Consider the following 18,774-nt stretch of genomic DNA (forward strand, 5'->3'; position numbering starts at 1 on the left):
CGTTGGGCTTATGCAATGACATAGCTCGTGAGAAATGAAACACCAGTGAGCGGAGCTTAAAGCACTTTCGCTGAGCCAGACAACCGTGTTGCCATGCAGGCGTCATAGGGCATTGTATCGAGCGTGCTTTCTCGAACAAAATCACATTACATTACGTAAAGGGTATTATGGCGATTTTTAAAGTTTGTGGTGCTGTATTCTAAAGGTGGCCCTCACTTCATTGTGTGGATAGTTCCTTACAATATCAATCACAGAGGATGAGGATAAAGACTCAGTTCATTGTGTGGATAGTTCCTTACAATATCAATCACTTGATTGTCTGGTCTTGACTATTTACAGGGTGCCGTCATACCGCTCTGTCACCATGATTGGCAGTAGCCTGTAACTGGAGACACACAAACCAGTGGTTGATAACATGAACAACCAGGTGCTGCGTGGGGAAATAAGGTTACATGTCGTGTTCAGGGTTATTGCATTAAACAGTGACTGTATGAATGTATGTGACTGCTGGTACTATTCTGGAGTTACATTGATCATTTTGTGCAGATTGAGAAACCATCTTTACATTTATCATGATTGACGAATAATGACTCCGAGCAAATGTTTGTTAACCGTCTCTTAATGTTTTAGCTATGACACAGCTTGGGATCCAAACTCCAGCCTTTTACTCTCTGGGAAGTAGGGATGTTTTGATTCAGTGTTTCACTTGCACATTCGGTGCATCGAACTGTATCCATTCATGAATTCAATTCATTATTCGTGATCACTAGAGTTGAATATTCATGAATTTTTTAGAGGTGTGTTTTGACTTGAATTTGATTATAGTATTTATCAGTAACAGTAATGTAGTCACTGGTCATTGGAAGAGTGAGTGAGTGAGTATGGTTTTACGCCGCTTTTAGCAATATTCCAGCAATATCACGGCGGGGGACACCAGAAATGGGCTTAACACATTGCACCCATGTGGGGAATCGAACCTGGGTCTTCAGCATGACGAGCCAACCGTTTAACCATTAGGCTACCCCACCGCCCCTGTCATTGGAAGAATAAATGAACACTGTCAACCTGTTCGACAAAATGTCAAATGATTATTTTGTAATAGTTTCACTTAATTTATTGAATACTACATCAACCACTGGCTTGTTATTGTATTTGTTATCCAATATTCGCATTTGTTCCCCAGTATATATATCAGTGATACATATCATATGTACCTCCTACTGGGTTTGTTACAGTCCAGCTGGTAACACACTCTATCCGCTTGGCCCAAGGCCACAGAGGTGGTTTGACAAACGCGTAGTCTCTGAATATATATCATTTTGAGAAACAAATTTTAAATTGAAAAGGAGACCCAGTGAAATGAGAGATTCAGAACCTGAGTAAATCTAGACTTCCTTCATCTAGGGGTTTAGTATTCAGGGAGGGCTAGGCCCAGGGGAAAATTATGTGGTTCAGTGACTCTGAGGCAGAACACAGTGGTCCGAACAACTACAGCTAAAGTGATCCACTTGGGATCATGCTGTCAAACATGAAAGTCAGGTGGTCATTAATGTAAGTCTATTATCAGCTACCAAGAAAATCGGGCTGGCCAGATTCAAACGCTTGGAGAAAACTCAATTCTAACACCAGAAAAATGATAACATATCTTAATAGTAGTTTTAGAAATTAATTTTGATTTCACTGGTTCATGAAATGTTCAGCTTGGACAGAGTTGACATGTGTATTAAAAATAAACTTGGTAGTCAACAAGGAAATCTTACTGGTTATTCATGAGTTTCACTGCTGCAGAAGAATAGCTAATTTCCCACTGTTAATCATAGTCTAATAAAGGCACAATACATTTGACTCTTGACATGCCAAGGAAACATTTCTGTCATCATTTGTGTCATTCCATAAAACAATAGCTTGAAAATATTTAGACCACTAAATATTTTATTGAAAATTTATAGTTCTTGCCATTTTAAAAATGGCATATCTCTGTATATATACTTGTCATATATTGTATAAATATCAGACCCATCGACAGGATGCTTGAACTGTCACACTGAATCACGATGCACCAAATGTTCGGTGAAATGTAGCATCCCATTGAACAAAGATCTACAGATCGCCATGACCTAACATGAAAAATGTTAACATTGTTAACTTGTCCTTCTCTCAGTCTTATAACCAGGAGATGATGGCATTTGAACAGGAGACCATTTACTGTGGTGGTTACCTTGGTAACTGTTATCTTAATGGCTGCAATGACAGAACCTGATGGAGATATTGATATGTTTATCAACATATTGCAAATGTGAAATCGATACAAAGTTATGGTCTCATCCAAATATTTAATTTCAAATTTTGATTGTGATTCTTATACATGTATATGATTCAGTATATCCACTGACAACAGTGCACGGGTTTTTGAAGTGCGTGGTATTCTCTACTACAAATCAAATCTTCATTAACAGCCAAATTATTTGGGTCCTGAATGTGTTAGCATCAAATTGTACTAATAATTTTTGAAAGTCCATCAAAATTTAAACAGTAGAATTTGTTAATTTCCAATTGCTAAAAAACTAATCTGTTCAATTCTTCTTACCTCCACCTTTACCACAACTATCACAGTCTACTAGTAAGGGACCGTTCATAATTTATGCGTCATACCAAAATATGGTACTTGTTGGTCCCTGCCTGGCGCTCGGCATTAATGGGTACAACAAGGACTGGTCGGCTCGGAGTCAGTATAATGTGTCTGAGTGGGGTATTGATGGGGGTGATGATGATTTTTATGGAGAAGCATGTACAATGTGAATGACCCCCCCTAAAATTTATGTACAAAATAAGTGACCCCCCTCCCTTCCCATAATTTCTAAGCATAATTTTAAACATTTTTTTATGTACAAAATTGCTGACAATCCCCCACCCATCCCCAAGGACGTGTACAAAATTGATGACCCCCTAGCTCCCCAGAACAAAATGGGTGACCCCCCTTCAAATCATCATCACCCCCTAGCCATAAATTATGAACGGTCCCTAAGAATAAGGCTCAAATGCTTGTCCATGTTGTCATAAACTTGAATGTTAAAAGTTAAAATGTTATTGTGTCCCTCGATCCAAATACCACAGACCTCACAGAATACAACCCCATACCACTCCTACTTCAAACACTGCTCACACCACATTCTTCACATCTATCAATACACACCTCACATTACAACAGCCCTTAAGGCCCCTCCCTGACTACAGATGTACCTCTACAAGTGTGCCACAAGCCATTAGCACTATGCCATGGCATGCTGACCTACCTAACCATCATTTCTTACATGGCCCACGGTAATTACCTGTGCTGAACATGGGGTAATCGTGGTAATCACGGTAATTATCATACATGGGTTGTCAATGGCAATCAAGCACTACCCTCTATCACAGAGGGTTTCAGGTTCCGTGGTAAAGTTCCTATCTGCCTATGGCCTCTTATCCAATGGGATGTTGAGAAAAACAGAGGTTTTCTACACAGTGATTTGCAGCATGTGCCCAAACCATTTGGATTTAGTTGAGAGGACTTGTCTTTTGACATTGAAGTAGAACTTGCATACAAACTGAGACAGTATTATCTAAGTAATGCTGGGACATCCATAGTCTGTCTCATAGTCCCTAACCACACTATTTCCCATACAGCCTAGCCCTCTCTGCAGTGCTTAATCCCTAAATGAAGCAAGTCTAGATCTCATCAGGTTCAGAATCTCTGGTCTCCCCGGGGCTCCTTTTCAATTTAAATGGGTTTGTTTGCTACTATCAAAATTATATATATTCAGAGACTAGGCATTAGCCTAGGACATCTAGTATGTGACAAATGGTGAAACAGGGTCTCACTGAAATGTTGGTATTGATATATCAAATATTGATATAATGACCAATAAGGAAATTAAGTATCTTGTATAGATATGTGTAATAATTATAAATTCATATGTACCTGGATTTAATCAACTTCATGGAAATGCAAACTAGACTGATCCATTAACTTAATGTTTAACTTGATTTTTCTGCCATTGTCCATCCTCTGGTATGTGAGGTAATGTTTGTTTGTTCAGTGTTCACGAATGGTGTTTCAAAGTCACAGGACATTGGGTCCTGTAAGTTTCAGATGTCTGTCTGACCCATTGAAAATGCACAGGACCCATGGAATAAACTTAAACACACATTTCAGATTTAATATTTCTTATAATTGACATTGAAATTATTAACAAACATAAGATTTATATACAGCAAACAAGTGTCACATGTCACATTTATAAAACAACTTCAGTCAAAGTCATTGTGAAATATACAGTCAGACACTGGGGCCGGCGGGTTGTAGACTTCTGTCTGACCGTTGGCGAATCTGCCGGATTTGTCAGAGGGTCAGACGCTATTCGTGAACACTGTTTGCTTGTTTGCTTGTTAACACCACACTCAGCAATATTCCAGCTCTAAGATGGAAGTCTGTAAGTCTTTGGTCACACACCCTAACATTGGTTGCCGGTGACCAATTCTAACCTGAATCCTGGTTGCATTGCAATCATCCATGTCCTGATTCACTTCAGAACATTTCAAAGACTAATACTCTTGTTAATACCTCAAAAGTTGAACTTCAGAATGGAATATTTGAGACTTCAGAGTAACTCCACATTATCTCAGTCCATTCTGGAAGATTTATTCACTTCCACTGACACTGGTGAACAGGTGAGAAGGGCATCTGGCTAGGGTTGATGGGTAATATAGAGCTTGTTGTTTACCGCTGCACTCAGCAGTACCTTTACGATGCAGCGGCTTGTAAATATTCAATTCTGGACCAGACAATTCAATTATTGACATCATCAGCTTTTTTCTACACAATTAGGATAAACATTAGACACTCTGACCAAGTCTCTGCCCAGATCAGATCGTTGGGGGATACAGGTGAGAAGTGTACCTTCAATTACCCCAGTGTTCATAGGTACTGTAGTGACTATATATCAGGTGAGAAAAGGGACCAAAGCTTAGTCTATCTTCAGCCAAATGTCACAACCATTGGTTGAGGGAACAAAATCAAAGAAACATGTTTCCGGATGTCTCAATGACCTGAGATTCAGCACATAGTTTATGTCAAAAGACTTATTTCCAGTTTTGTCTTCTACCTGTCTCTAACTGTGAAAACACCTATGGTGCAAATGTGACAAGACGACCCCTACTTGTGGTTTCCTCACACTTCACAGCATGCAGGGGGGTTGAGGGATCACTGGTCAAACATTGTCACGCACGGGTAGGTTGAACTTCAACCTTTGACACCTGACACTGTCTCTTGACAATGAATCGGGCCATCTGTGAAGTGATCCGGCATTTTGTGTGAGCATTTGCTAAACAACCTCAATGCAATAGCGCACATGCTTCGAGATACATGCAGACAAATATCAAGACACGTGATTCGTACAAATAAAATATTATCACACATGTCTAATGGGGGTGCGACCATCCCACGAACTTATGTACACAATGTTAACTTACACATTTTCCTGAACGGGTAAATCCTCGGGTTTGCCGTCGAAGCTTTCGGCGACGATTTGATGTTCGGCTACAGAAAATCCGAAATAGCTACCATCAGGTCCTCTCTTAATAACGGAGAATCTAGGGTCCAAGTTAAAGCCATTAGAAATCGCCAGTGCAGCGAGAATGTAGACACAAGGGCACAGAGCCCCGACATAAGCCGCCATGCTAAGAGTAATGAGGTCAGTGTCGCAGTTGTCTCCCTTGATGCTCCGCTAGGCGTGAGTGTAGGGTTAGTCACTCAGGTACTGTCTCACCGAACCCTTCTCTGATCTGATTCGACAATCCCGCTGTCTGACTCTCATGTCGCAACACAGTTAATTGTTTTCTTGTGAGACACTAATTAGTTTCTCTCGAAGTAAACGATGCTGGTGTTAATCATCATGACATCAACACATATTTATATCAATGAAGCGCGTGTCATGTATATTTTTCGAAACTCTTGTCAGAATTTGTTTTGACTGAGAATTTAACACTGATAAATAACTGGTCACTGGTGAATTTCGTAATTATGTTTGGCAAACACGCGAAGTCGATGTTTTGTTCTTATTCACACTCGATGATGACATGGTAATCTATCTATCTACCTATCTATCTACGTTAAAGTATTGCTCATGGTTATGAAAACTGAAAGGTTAATTGCGCAATGTTGATGTTTTTGTTCTTATTTACACCCAAAGGTGACATATTGTAATCGTAATCTACCTATCTCTCTGCGTGTATTCTATGTAAGTTAAAAATATAGCTTATGCTTATTAAAACTGACAGGTTGATTACATAAAGTTAATTACATACACGTTATATTAATTATACAATGTTGCATATAGTTCTCTACGGGACCCGTGAAGATCCGGGGTAGAATAGGTCTTCAGCAACCCATGCTTGCCACAAAAGGCGACTATGCTTGTCGTAAGAGGCGACTAACGGGATCGGGTGGTCAGACTCGCTGACTTGGTTGACACAATCATGTCACCGGTTCCCAATTACGCAGATCGATGCTCATGCTGTTGATCACTGGATTGTCTGGTCCAGACTCGATTATTTACAGACCGCCGCCATATAGCTGGAATATTGCTGAGTGCGGCGTAAAACTAAACTCACTCACTCACAAGTTCTCTACTGCGTGAATGGACAGCTGCCGCCTCTGGGAATTGCACTAGAAACATCTTCAGATACAGGGTATAGATTCAGGAATTCGCTGAATACCATGTATCTCTGGATGACAATCAGAATAAACAGCTGAGTTGTTTTTCTCCCAATGTGTCAGATGGACGATTAACGGTAATAACCAGGTGTCGATTGTTTAATTGACCTTGGGTATTCACTGGTGTACGGTCTACTGGTATGTTCCTTTGCGGCTGATAACTGGTACATTCCTATTTGCTGCGTTCCTAAGCTGCGTATTATTAGCAAACCCCACGCTTAAATTGCTCTCTACCTTGCGACCCCACAAGCATCTCTCTCTCTCTGTCTCTCTCTGGCTGTGTGTCTCTCTCTCAACAGCGCGTGTTCAGTCATGCAGTGTGTGTTTTTAAACGTTAAAAAAACGGTTTACGTATTACGTATTCGTGTTTAAAATAACAATCTCCATTTGTAACTTCAACCGAAGTGTTCGTTTAACCCAGAGTATGACAACCGGAACGTACCGAGGTGTGAGTTTGATTTCAAACAATACACAATTATCAACACACTTGATGGCACAGTTCCTGGCAGACGACTGTAATGGCGACGAAGTTTGGAATGACAATCATCATCCAATATAGCTCCTGAAACAAAGCAAAGTCCCAGCAGAGACCATAATATAATCTATTATATGGTATCTGGTCCCAGTATAGTCTATTCTATATAAAATGTTCTATACTGAGACTTCCTGGTCAAATACAACGGAGCTCACTGTTCAGGATGGTGTCCGTCCGGTGTGCAGGATCCGCTGATCGAGGGTCAGGATATGTTGGTTATATGACTAATAAGAAGCGGCAAAACGAAACGCGTCACTTCCGGTTTTCTATTCGCTTAAGCTAATAATTAAATATTCAATATGTTTGAAATGAAATATGATATTATTCATCTTAATTTGATGATAATAAAATAGACAACCCTCAGTGGAAAAGTATTTATGAACGCTCACTCCACTTGTCACACAGTCTGTGAACCGCTTTATGAAGCAAGTCTATATTTCTCAGATTCTGAATCTCACATCCCATTGGGGGCTTCTTTTCAATTTAGAAGGAATTCTTTGTTTCTTCACAAATTATATAAATTCATTGACTAAGCGTTTGTCTACGCTTGGACATGCGATCAACCGAATCTCAGGATGAGACGAAGCTTCACTGACCGTCGCCTGACTGACGTGACTAACATGAGCGTTGACGTGAGAGCATCCTGTTGAATCCGGTGCAGTACATCTCTACTGTGCCTCTACGGCCACCAGAGACATCACCGTCTCCACTCTTACACAGCCACGCTCGCTCATAGAGAGGATGGCACAACCCATTCATTGTACTTCCGTTTTATGCAATGTTCAAAACTTTCATATGCTTCCAAACGTCACTCATATTTGGAATATATTCCAATTACAGGAATACAACGAGTGATGGGCTTCACACACTGTACCCATGTGGGGAATCGAACCCGGGTCTTCGGTGTGACCAGCGAACGCGTAACTGCTTGGCTACTCAAACGCCCCAGGAATATAATGAACCCTAAATATACAAATTTTGTGGATGAGAATCATTTACGAGCTACGAGATGTCACAGAAGTTCTTAAGTAAGTGTGTTATTTTGAAATAAGTGTGTTATTTTGAAACATAAATGCATAACACGTATAAGTTAATGGTATAATGTGTTGTTAACCATTGTAACGGTAACGTCACATATAGAACGTTTGACGTCAGCATCAATGGATGACATCGAATTCTGAAACTAGTCACACGTACTGAACCCACTGGCGGATCCAGAGGCGTGTGAGAGAGAGAGAGTGAGTGAGAGAGGGGGTCCCACCCCTTTTTGAAAATGACCATATAGAAGTTAATGATTTGCATTGGCGGAGCGAAGAGGGCTTACACAAATGGGGCCTGACACTTCTATTTCCCAAGAGATTGGGAAGAAAAATGCATGAACCAGTACAAATGGCATTTTTGACGTTATGCGGACACAATACTGACATATTATTTAGTGATATGCTAAAGTTACGTCACATTACCCCACCCCTCCTGCTAAAGTACAGCACGGCCTCTTGTGTTTCTAAAGTGATCTTAAAGTTGACTGGGCTCCTGCTCCTATAATAAGCTGGGCCCCGTCTCGCATATCGCAATATACGAGCCGGTACAGGCCAAAGAGACGATGGCTGAGAAGGCCTACGAAAAGCCAACATTGACAATGTTATGTCATTTTCCATTGGTTGCTATTTTTAGACGGCCGCGCTGTCCTTCATCGGAAGACTTCCAAAACACATTTTGTATCCAAGATATTTTATGGATTAAACTTCTTTTTTAATATCTTGGACATCACTGTACAACTTCTAAATGCCACTGAAAGACAACATTTTGTATCGTTTTCAAAAATCGGTCATGCAGGCGCTTGAAAGACCTTTGAAAATATAAATTGTTCATAATTTCTGGAAACTTCTTTTCAAAAATTCTTACTTTCTGTTATTGTACATATTTGATATCAATGTTCACGGAAAATAATAGTAAACGTAAATATTCGTTTTATTTGCGTGAAAGGATCGTCGCTTTTAAATGCACACCCTAATTTCCCTATGCGACAAAGATTTATATTATAAGTTTGTCAGAAAACTGTAAGCGAATAAAATCATCTCTTCTGATGTATGAACGACACAAATATGCAGGTAATTTATACATGTGGACATCGGTCGAGCCACGCATACAAATTAAATCTCGTATTGCAAATAATCTAAACTTTCCTCGCGGATGACGTTAGAAAGGTATGTGTGTCTTAGAGTGGGTAGGTGTGCCAACACTGGCACAAAATCAGTAGTAAGGCGGAAAATGAATTTATTATATTTTGTGGCGATATATAAGTATTGAATTATTCACTTAGAAAATGCTGAATGTGTCCTGAAGACACTTTACTACAGCAACCAGAAAAACTTTTGATGCGAAGCATCAACACCGCGGCAAACTCTTTGTTTATCAATTTTCACCAAATATTAAATCAACATGGGTAGGCTTTTTAAGCAAATATGGTCTTGTCATCAATACAAAGTGGTTATATGAAATTGAGCAATATAGATAAGGTGTGAAAACGAAGGCGGAGCAAACTCTACTTGTTTTATAATGTAAACAAATCATCACAATTCAGATCTTATACTGTGTAGTTTATAGATTTATGAACGTTTGATAATTAGTTGGTTTGAACATACTTTTAATAGGAAATTGACAATGTTGGTGTTGTATACAAAATCTCGTGCCTTTAGACAAGTGTCAGCAGATCTAAATGTATTCTACATCTGAACATAATGTTATAGTGCGTCACAAAATACTTCCGCATCCAGTGGTTTTATTTTCAGTAATTTCATTACATTTGAAGATATGGCTAGTACTCTATTAATAATGATGCAAAATTAGTCAAAATACATCTACACTAACAGGAGAATATGGGAATCTAAGAACTAAATTATATATCAGATAGGGCCATCCAAATCGCTATTACGTGCTTTCTCATGTAGTACTTTGTCATCTTTTCTTATGAATTGTGCAACTATCAAAACATATCCGCTCACATTGTGGAACTTTGTACTAGTATAGTTTGGTTCATGGTGAACAACCCATAACGAAAATATAGCGTCCATATCCACAACAAATTCTCTCCATGTGATCTGAGTTACATTGACCTAGTGTTAAGCATGTGGGAGTTATGACCCTTATCTTTATACGTGTATGGCCTTCTCTGTCGTCGTTTGACGTCATAGAACAAAATCATTTTCGACATTTATTGCGAGTCATTTTTAAGATTGAGCGTATAACGTTATGCATAAGCACACACACCCATTTCATATATACTTATGTCGTTCAGATATCAGGCTGTATTTTCTTCGCTCACACTTTCCGTAACGATGCCAAATTAAAAAATTCGTAGCACAGTGCTTTCATCAATACACAATCAAAAGCGGTGATATTTACTGCTTTTTAACGCATAACAAAGATTTGGACAACATATAACAGTGTCTATTTCTCAAACCGCCGAGGTAGGTGCACTTATATTTAATACCAACGGATAGGAAATTTAATATTCTACATTTCTATGTAATTTTATAGCCATACGCAGATCCAGGACCACGTAAGCGCAATTTTCGCACAACGTTCACTTTTCTAGCTTTGTCGAACGTTAGCGCGCGCAAAGGGAGCCGGGAACCAGCTTACTCCTATAAGTGCCAGTGATGGAACCAGTTTAGTGTATAAATACTACTACAGTTCAGACTTCGAAAATATAATCTTATTTGACTTAAAGTCACAAATGATAATAGAAGATAGATATATAAATATATTGATATAAATATTTACCTTTTGAAAAAATTAATTAGATAAATTTACAGAACTTATTGAGCGATTTTACCGACACATATTATAACGTGTTTTCGATTCTTGAAAATTGTCGTTAGGTATGTAGTATCGTACAATAAGATACTTCCGGCTGTCTGCCAGTCGCCTACCACCCATTTCCACAACGTAAATGTGCGGTTGAGAGCTATTTCACAAACAGTTATGCTGTCCAATCTCGTGAAGCAACATCAGACTCGACAACAGTCCAGAAAAGAACTTCAAGGTTACAATGATGATGATGATTAGTAGCCAGTAGTTACATCTATTCTCGCCAGTTCACATCAGGTCTCTCGAATGTTGTTTCTCATTTTCAGTTATCTGTTTGTTAGACTGACGAAGTTTGCAATATGCATAGTCGTCTTTAGACGTATTATCAGGGGTATGGGTATAACTGTGTATGGATGAAAACATTGGTATGGATTGCTGTCAGGACCTCGAATAACCAGCCAACGATAAAGCAGAATCTCAGTGAGCACAAGTCGTTGGGGCGATTGCCCTCACGTGCTTACTGTCGATTTTTATCTGCACGACAGTTATGTACCTTGTCATTATCCAATGTTTAAGATTTATTGTGAGTTTCTATATTAGTTGTGAGTATAGAATACAAGAAAAGGTTTTACAGGAAGACACAGACGCACGCACACACACGCACACGCGCACGCGCACGCGCACACACACACACACACACACACACACACACACACACACACACGCACACGCGCACGCGCACGCGCACACACACACACACACACACACACACACACACTTTAGTTATGCTTCACTAATGAACTTTTGAACCGCCTCCGTGGTGTAGTGGTTAGAGCGTCCGCCCGGAGAGTGGAAGTTCGCGGGGTCGATCCCCGACTGCATCAAACCAAAAGACGTTAAAATATGGTGCGTTCAGCATTAATGGGTACAACAAGGACTGGTCGGCTCGGAGTCAGTATAATGTGTCTGAGTGGGGTATTCATGTTTCACTGCGGCATGGTATCTCAGTGGACTAGCACTATATAACAAGCTTCAGTCTGGGCTAGTACAAGCAGCCGCACATACACATACACACGCATGCACGTCGTCATATGAGCGAAATATTCTCAAGCACAACGTAAAACCCAATTTCACCTCACCTCACTAATCTTTTGTGGCTCCTATATCCGTAGTGTTCATTGTGTTTGGGTCGGGGTAGGTTAAGCCCAACTTTTTTGCCCTTGGATCCATGGATACAAAACATAAATGAACACATTCTAAAGTTGCTCCCCAAATACATGTTCAGCAGAATGTAAGGACCCCAGTTGTTTTTAAAAGCTGCAATTGATGCTGAATTATCTGATTAAAAAAGGGGCGGAGGGGTAGCCTAGCGGTTAAAGCATTTGCTTGTCACACCGAAAACCCGGGTTCGATTCCCCAAATGGATACAATGTGTGAAGCCCATTTCTAGTGTCCCCCGTCATGATATTGCTGGAATATTGCTAAAAGCGGCATAAAACTTAACTCACACACTGATTACAAAAGCTCCAACCAGAATGCATGTACAATGGCATAAAGGGATAATATAAGTTTCCAAGGAGGCATGTAATTGCTGGTCCACTCCAGTTTGATCCTAATCGGGGGTAAATATACCATCTTACCTACTACTTACTTTAATCCCCTGTCTGCGTCATACACAAAGCTGCTACTTGTTACTTTCCTATCATTGTCTCTAAAGGTATAGAACAAGGAGTGGTTGACATGTCCTTAGTATTCTGAGTGAGTTGGTTATTAGTGTTAAATCATATCACAGTGGCATGAGGCTGGACTGAAGCTTGAAGGCCAGTAGCGTTCAATAGGGAGAACCTTGTTCAGTTTAATCTTTACTTCCAATACAGAGGATCTGTGCTTTGAGTTTGTTTAATGTGTCTCTTGTGACTGTTTTCAGAAAGGAGAAAGAAGGATGCCATTGTAGCAGCGACTGCTCTGTCCCACGTTCTGGTCGATCATCTGAATGCAGGGTAAGATGGCTTCCCAGGACAGTAGTTTCCCTGGTAGTTGGAAGTCTAATTTTATTTTCATATTTTCAAATTCAGACTTTGTATTGTAGAAATATATTGTAGCAATGTCTATTTCATATTATGCTTGTTGTATAAGCTGCTGTTCTAAATCTCCATTAGAGGATATTTTCAAGGCATATAAAAGATATGTAGGCCTTCAAACTTCACTCTAGTTTGTTGAGATAGCAGACCTGTGGACAAGAAAAAATATATATTACTGGTAGGTCTCACTATGAATGAGTTCTCAATGCTTCAATTTTATTACCTTTGAACTGATTAGAACTGATAATAACATGTTAAAGTACATACTCTGTGTGCTAGTGAAATAAGATTGCCACTAGATTTTACAGGCTATATATATAATTAAATATGCATTCATTGAAACTGGAGACCTATGTATCTTTATCATGTTGCAGTGTTGCTCAGGCGTATGTAAATGAGAAGAAGTTAAATACAGAAACCAAGATCCTGCAGGAAAATGCTGCCCAGTTCTCCAAACAGACCATGCAGTGGCTCAAGCTAGTGGAAGATTTTAATACAGCCCTGAAAGTGAGTTGTTAACCAACATTACTTATAGCAAACACTGGGCTTGAGATTAGTAGACTGACTGACTTTCCATTGTTAGAAAGCTGGTAATTTGTGAGTGTTTATCTACACCTGCTGATAGGTCATGATTCAGCCCCATGTCATCAGCAATTTTTCAGGAAAGAGTCTCAAATTATGAAAGAAGAATTTTCTTGTTTACACTTATACTAAATACTTGTGAGTGTACCAGCCCAAGCTATGATTCCTTATAGTATTCATAAGATGTTTTGATAGTATGGGACCCATGAAGGTCCGGGTTAGAATATTGATCTTCAGTAACCCATGCTTGTTGTAAGAGGTGACTAATGGGATTGGGTGGTCAGACTCGCTGACTTGGTTGACACATGTCATTGGCTCCCAATTGCGCAGATCAATGCTCATCAACATGCTGTTGATCACTGGATTGTCTGGTCCAGACTTCGATTATTTACAGACCGCCCATATATAGCTGGAATATTGCTGAGTCGCGTAAAACTAAACTCACTTGATAGTATGAAGAGCATAATCTTAGGTATGCTAAAACACTATCAACCGAGTCAATGAGTCTGTGTGCATCATATTGTAACTTTTTCAAGCATATTACCGGAATATTGCTGGGAACCGATCCTAATCTTACTCTCAGATAGTGGTAATGAATGATTTATTTTTTTAACACAATTCCACAGGATCTCATGGAACATTTTGATATTCCAGGAAATCGGTGATGTTGAGAACTGGGCCAAGAGCATTGAGACTGACATGAGGACAATATCAAGTGCTCTGGAATATGCCTACAGGAAAAGTACGTCAAGCTGATGCAGGTTTAACCCACTGTCAGTACTCCATGCACTACATTCTTTCATCATGCAGAAATATTTGAGTTGTATGATTACGTTTAGGTCAAGACGGTATAAGACAAGCATAACTTAAGCTGATGTTTGTCTGATAACCGTTTATCATGGTTGCTTGTCAAAGGGAAACAATTGAGTTAATGTGCCATATCATTTGAGTTAGTGAATGAAATATGAATACTGATGAAGTAATAGTTTCTTCCAGAATGCAGCATCATTTGTCACATCTGACATGTGTTTGTGTGGTGTCCTTACATCGGAGACCACCTCCGTGGTGTAGTGGTTAGAGCGTCTGCCCGGAGAGCGGAAGGTCGCGGGTTCGAGCCCCGACCGCATCATACCAAAAGACGTTCAAATATGGTACTTGTTGGTCCCTGCCTGGCGCTCGGCATTAATGGGTACAAGGACTGGTCGGCTCGGAGTCAGTATAATGTGTCTGAGTGGGGTATTCATGCTTCACTGCAGCATGGTATCTCAGTGGGCTAGCACTATAAAACCAGCTTCAGTCTGGGCTAGTACATGCAGCCACACATACACATACACACGCATGCACGTCGTCATATGAGCGAAATATTCTCCAGCGCGACGTTAAACCCAATTTCACCTCACCTCACCTTACATCGGAAGAGGTTTGAGACGCATGAATGTCACTAACGTCAGTTTCCCTTCTGTTTACCTGTTGATTGTTGCCCAAGTAACACTCATGCTGTTTTCTTTCATCAGGTGAATAGAGAACCGATAAAGGAGATGTTTCATGAATCAAGCATTTTGGACAGTACTGAACATTCCTGCCACATGCAAGACGTGGGATATATAAGCTGGCGGTTTGCTGAATACTCAACAAGGTCCCTGCCACATGCAGTCCTTGTCACAGAAATATATTTAGAGTAAATTGTAGCTGAAAATAAGTATGCAATTTTGTCATCTAGTGTTATTATGATTACCTTTTTTGAAATTTAATCTATGTTCCTCGTTGAAGATTCGTTATGTAATACTTAGACCAATTGAAGAACATGTGAGAGGTCACACATTGCCCAGGTCTCGAAAGATGCCTGTGTAGAAGTCATGTTTCTCAGGAACATGTTTTCCTGGGTTATATCGAGGGGTAATGTGTCTCCATTATATTTTAATGAATAACACAGACTCATTTGCTACCTTGACTTTGTTTCTGCCTCCAATTTTCCAATCTCTAGGGTCATGCTATTCGGTACAAGTTGGGCTTTAATGAGTCTATGGTGGTGAATGGGTCCAGGGTGTTAATCAGATAACAAAATAATACCTGGCTAATAGAGGATGTCACCTCTCAGTTGCTGAAAAATTGTTTTATGCCATTGTGTCAGTCTCCCTAAAAGGTTTGAAATATGCTGAGAGAATTTGTGCATTTTGGGTTAAAAGTACACCTGTACATTTCCATTCGGTCTTCCATATCCAGTTGTGACCTTTCTAGCACTACTGGTGGGGATAACAATGCAATATCCCATCCTTGTAAAATTATGGGCACTTGTCAATAATGTATTGCATATATTTATCGGTGACTACAGATATAGTACAAGTTGAAGGTTAAGTAAAATGTCTGTCCAGAAGAGATGCACAGAGAAATGTTTTTGACTTTGACTTAAAAGGCTTCTGCACAGACAGATATTTTGCAACAGTACCTGATGTATACTGTTCGTGTTTATGTGTTCAGTGTACAAAGCTTCAAACTTGTCCGTGTACATGGCATTTTGTAACGGTTTTGTTGAATGCTATATATGGTCACTGTTAGTATCACTAGGGGCAACATTGGTGCCTCATTTCCAAATTGCAGAGTTACATCCCTTGGGCACATTGGAAGCCTGTGATCGTGGGTCTGAATATTGGTTCACTTTGATTTTGTTTCTGGTTTGTCAACAAGGTGATGAGCATCTAACACCTGCACATCAAGTTGACACGCTGTGATATAACAGTTCACAGCATATTGGTGTGTCATGACTCTTCTGTACATAGAGCTTGTCCACAGACTGACACAAGATTATCCCTGTATATGACGGGCATGCTATTTTGGATTAAAATGAAACTTGAGACTGTATTGTCACGGGGGAATTGAGAATGAAATGGACACTGATTCAGAGGGGTAATAATGCCAAAAGCATTCACTCTGTGAGTGGAATCTGGACGAGATGGTTGATCTTAGACAATTTTGCAACAATGTCAGACTTCAAAATTGAAATATATATTTATTTTGTAACACCAAGATTTCTTTTAATATTCATTAATAAATGAAGTTAAAGAACACCCAAGTCATTTACAAACAATTTGTTGCTCTGTATATTCTTTTGAGTAGTAAAGGTCTCTCTACCAGGAAACATGTCCAGTTCCAAAAAAACTTTGTTTCAATGTGTCTTTGACTTGATCAGAGGGTGTGTTTTTTGTGAAAAGTTATACACTGTGATGTTGTTGGTAGATCAATCTGTGTATGTGATGTTTCTATAAAATTTGTAAATAAATATATGAGAAGTATGTTGCCATGGTTCTTCCAAGCTGTGTTTGATGCATGTTACAATTAGACAGTAACTCCACTCTGAAATACACAGGCTGTAGATAATTGTTGAAACACAGAAGCGTTGAGTTTAAGTAATAGTTTACACTGATGGAGACTTTTCACTGGAATGTCTGGTCCACACTCGATTATTAACAGACAGCATACAGTTGGAACACTGCTGAGTGCAGCTTTAAACTACAAACAAATCTAATACTGAGTGAGTAAATGTTTTATGCCAGAGCTAATACATCAGGATGAGAAGATCTAGTGGTTTGCATTACAACCATCAGTTCACACTGTCGATCTGACAAGCGCAATCAAATGAATCATACTCAGCAGTATTGCTAGTACATGTAGTATGAACATAGGAGTGAGTGGGGTGAGGTGAGGTGAGGTGAGGTGAGGTGAGGTGAGGTGAGGTGAAATTGGGTTTAACATCGTGCTTGAGAATATTTAAGCTCATATGGCCGACGTGCATGCGTGTGTATGTGTGTAGGTCGCGGCTGCTTTGTACTAGCCCAGACTGAAGCTGGTTTTATAGTGCTAGCCCACTGAGATACCATGCCGCAGTGAAGCACGAATACCCCACTCAGACACATTATACTGACTCTGAGCCGACCAGTCCTTGATGTACCCATTAATGCCGAGCGCCAGGCAGGGACCAGCAAGTACCATATTTTAACGCTCTTTTGGTATGATGCGATCGGGGATCCGAACTCCGTGACCTTCAGCTCTTGAGGCGGACACTCTAACCACTACACCACGGAGGCGCCTAGGAGTGTGAGTGAGTGAGTTGGGTTTTACACCGCTTTTAGCAATATTCAAGCAATATCACGGCTGGGGACACCAGAAATTCACACACTGTACCCATGTGGGAATCAAACTTCGGGTGAGCGCTTTAGCCACTACACGCTACCCCACCACCCCATGAACATAGGAAGTACTAGTAGCAGAGACCATATAATAGATATTATATGGTCTCTGCTAATAGCAATGGGGATTTATGTGAGCAACCAACATCAGCAACATATGGTGTCAGCTGAGGTCACATTTATCAATGTTTTGAGCAAAAGTGGTCAGATTGTAAACAGAACAATAGTCTGAAATATTGTGAATCCAAAGACCAGGGTACAGACCAACAGATCCATAGATACACGGTTCTGATGTGGCAAAAGTGATTGTCACATGTGTCACCAGGTCAAGCAGGTCCTGTTCAGATAAATACATAAACCCCTCTTTCAGAAATAACAAATGAACAGTAGAGAATGGAAGAGGCAAGGAAACAACTCTCCCAGTCTAAGTAAACTAGGTTTTGTTAGACTCAGTATAGCAGTGTAACGAATAATACTGAGCCTAAGTTTACTTAGACTGACAACTCTCCATGACTAATGGTGGCATTTGTACCCAGTCTAAAAACAACCATTTTGACAGACAACAGAAATTAAAGGTTGCAAATATGTTTTATTTTGTCTCGATTCACTTTGACAGTTTATGTGTCTTTGATGATTGTAAATGAGGAACACCATGACTTTGTAACAGAAAAGATGAAACCACTTTTCCCTGGCAGTATGAAGCATGGGACATCAATGTTGACCGAAGTCTCTAAGTACAAGACACACAGACTGAACAACAACGACTTGGCGAGAGTAAAACATCCACCATACTTCCAGGATTACTTCTGACAATAGTTTTATAAC

General features: G+C 39.9%; 2 protein-coding genes across 4 annotated transcripts in view; one reads left to right on the forward strand and one right to left on the reverse strand.

The window, feature by feature from the left end:
• Positions 1-5,738, reverse strand: part of LOC124280183 (integrin alpha-PS1-like) — a 76,523-nt gene extending 70,785 nt beyond the window's left edge. For both annotated transcript variants that reach the window (XM_046716082.1, XM_046716081.1), the window contains exon 1: positions 5,512-5,738. In XM_046716082.1, coding sequence (XP_046572038.1) covers positions 5,512-5,717 — 206 coding nt within the window. In that variant the 5' untranslated portion in view covers positions 5,718-5,738. The remainder of the gene's footprint in view (positions 1-5,511) is intronic.
• A 5,454-nt stretch (positions 5,739-11,192) lies between these two features.
• LOC124280185 (biogenesis of lysosome-related organelles complex 1 subunit 1-like) lies at positions 11,193-17,055 on the forward strand. Of its 2 annotated transcripts, none has more exons than XM_046716083.1 (5): positions 11,193-11,337; positions 13,030-13,102; positions 13,558-13,690; positions 14,420-14,538; positions 15,280-17,055. In XM_046716083.1, exons 1-4 carry the CDS (start codon positions 11,277-11,279, stop codon positions 14,519-14,521), a joined length of 369 nt encoding a protein of 122 aa, XP_046572039.1. In that variant the 5' UTR covers positions 11,193-11,276; the 3' UTR covers positions 14,522-14,538; positions 15,280-17,055. The 2 variants fall into 2 exon arrangements, with proteins under 2 accessions (XP_046572039.1, XP_046572040.1); XM_046716084.1 differs by having other exon boundaries at positions 14,420-14,507.
• Positions 17,056-18,774: the final 1,719 nt, after the last annotated feature.

The sequence above is a fragment of the Haliotis rubra genome, unplaced genomic scaffold (assembly GCF_003918875.1).
Source record: "Haliotis rubra isolate DU_JTF1 unplaced genomic scaffold, ASM391887v1 Scf261, whole genome shotgun sequence".
Lineage (NCBI taxonomy): Eukaryota > Metazoa > Mollusca > Gastropoda > Lepetellida > Haliotidae > Haliotis > Haliotis rubra.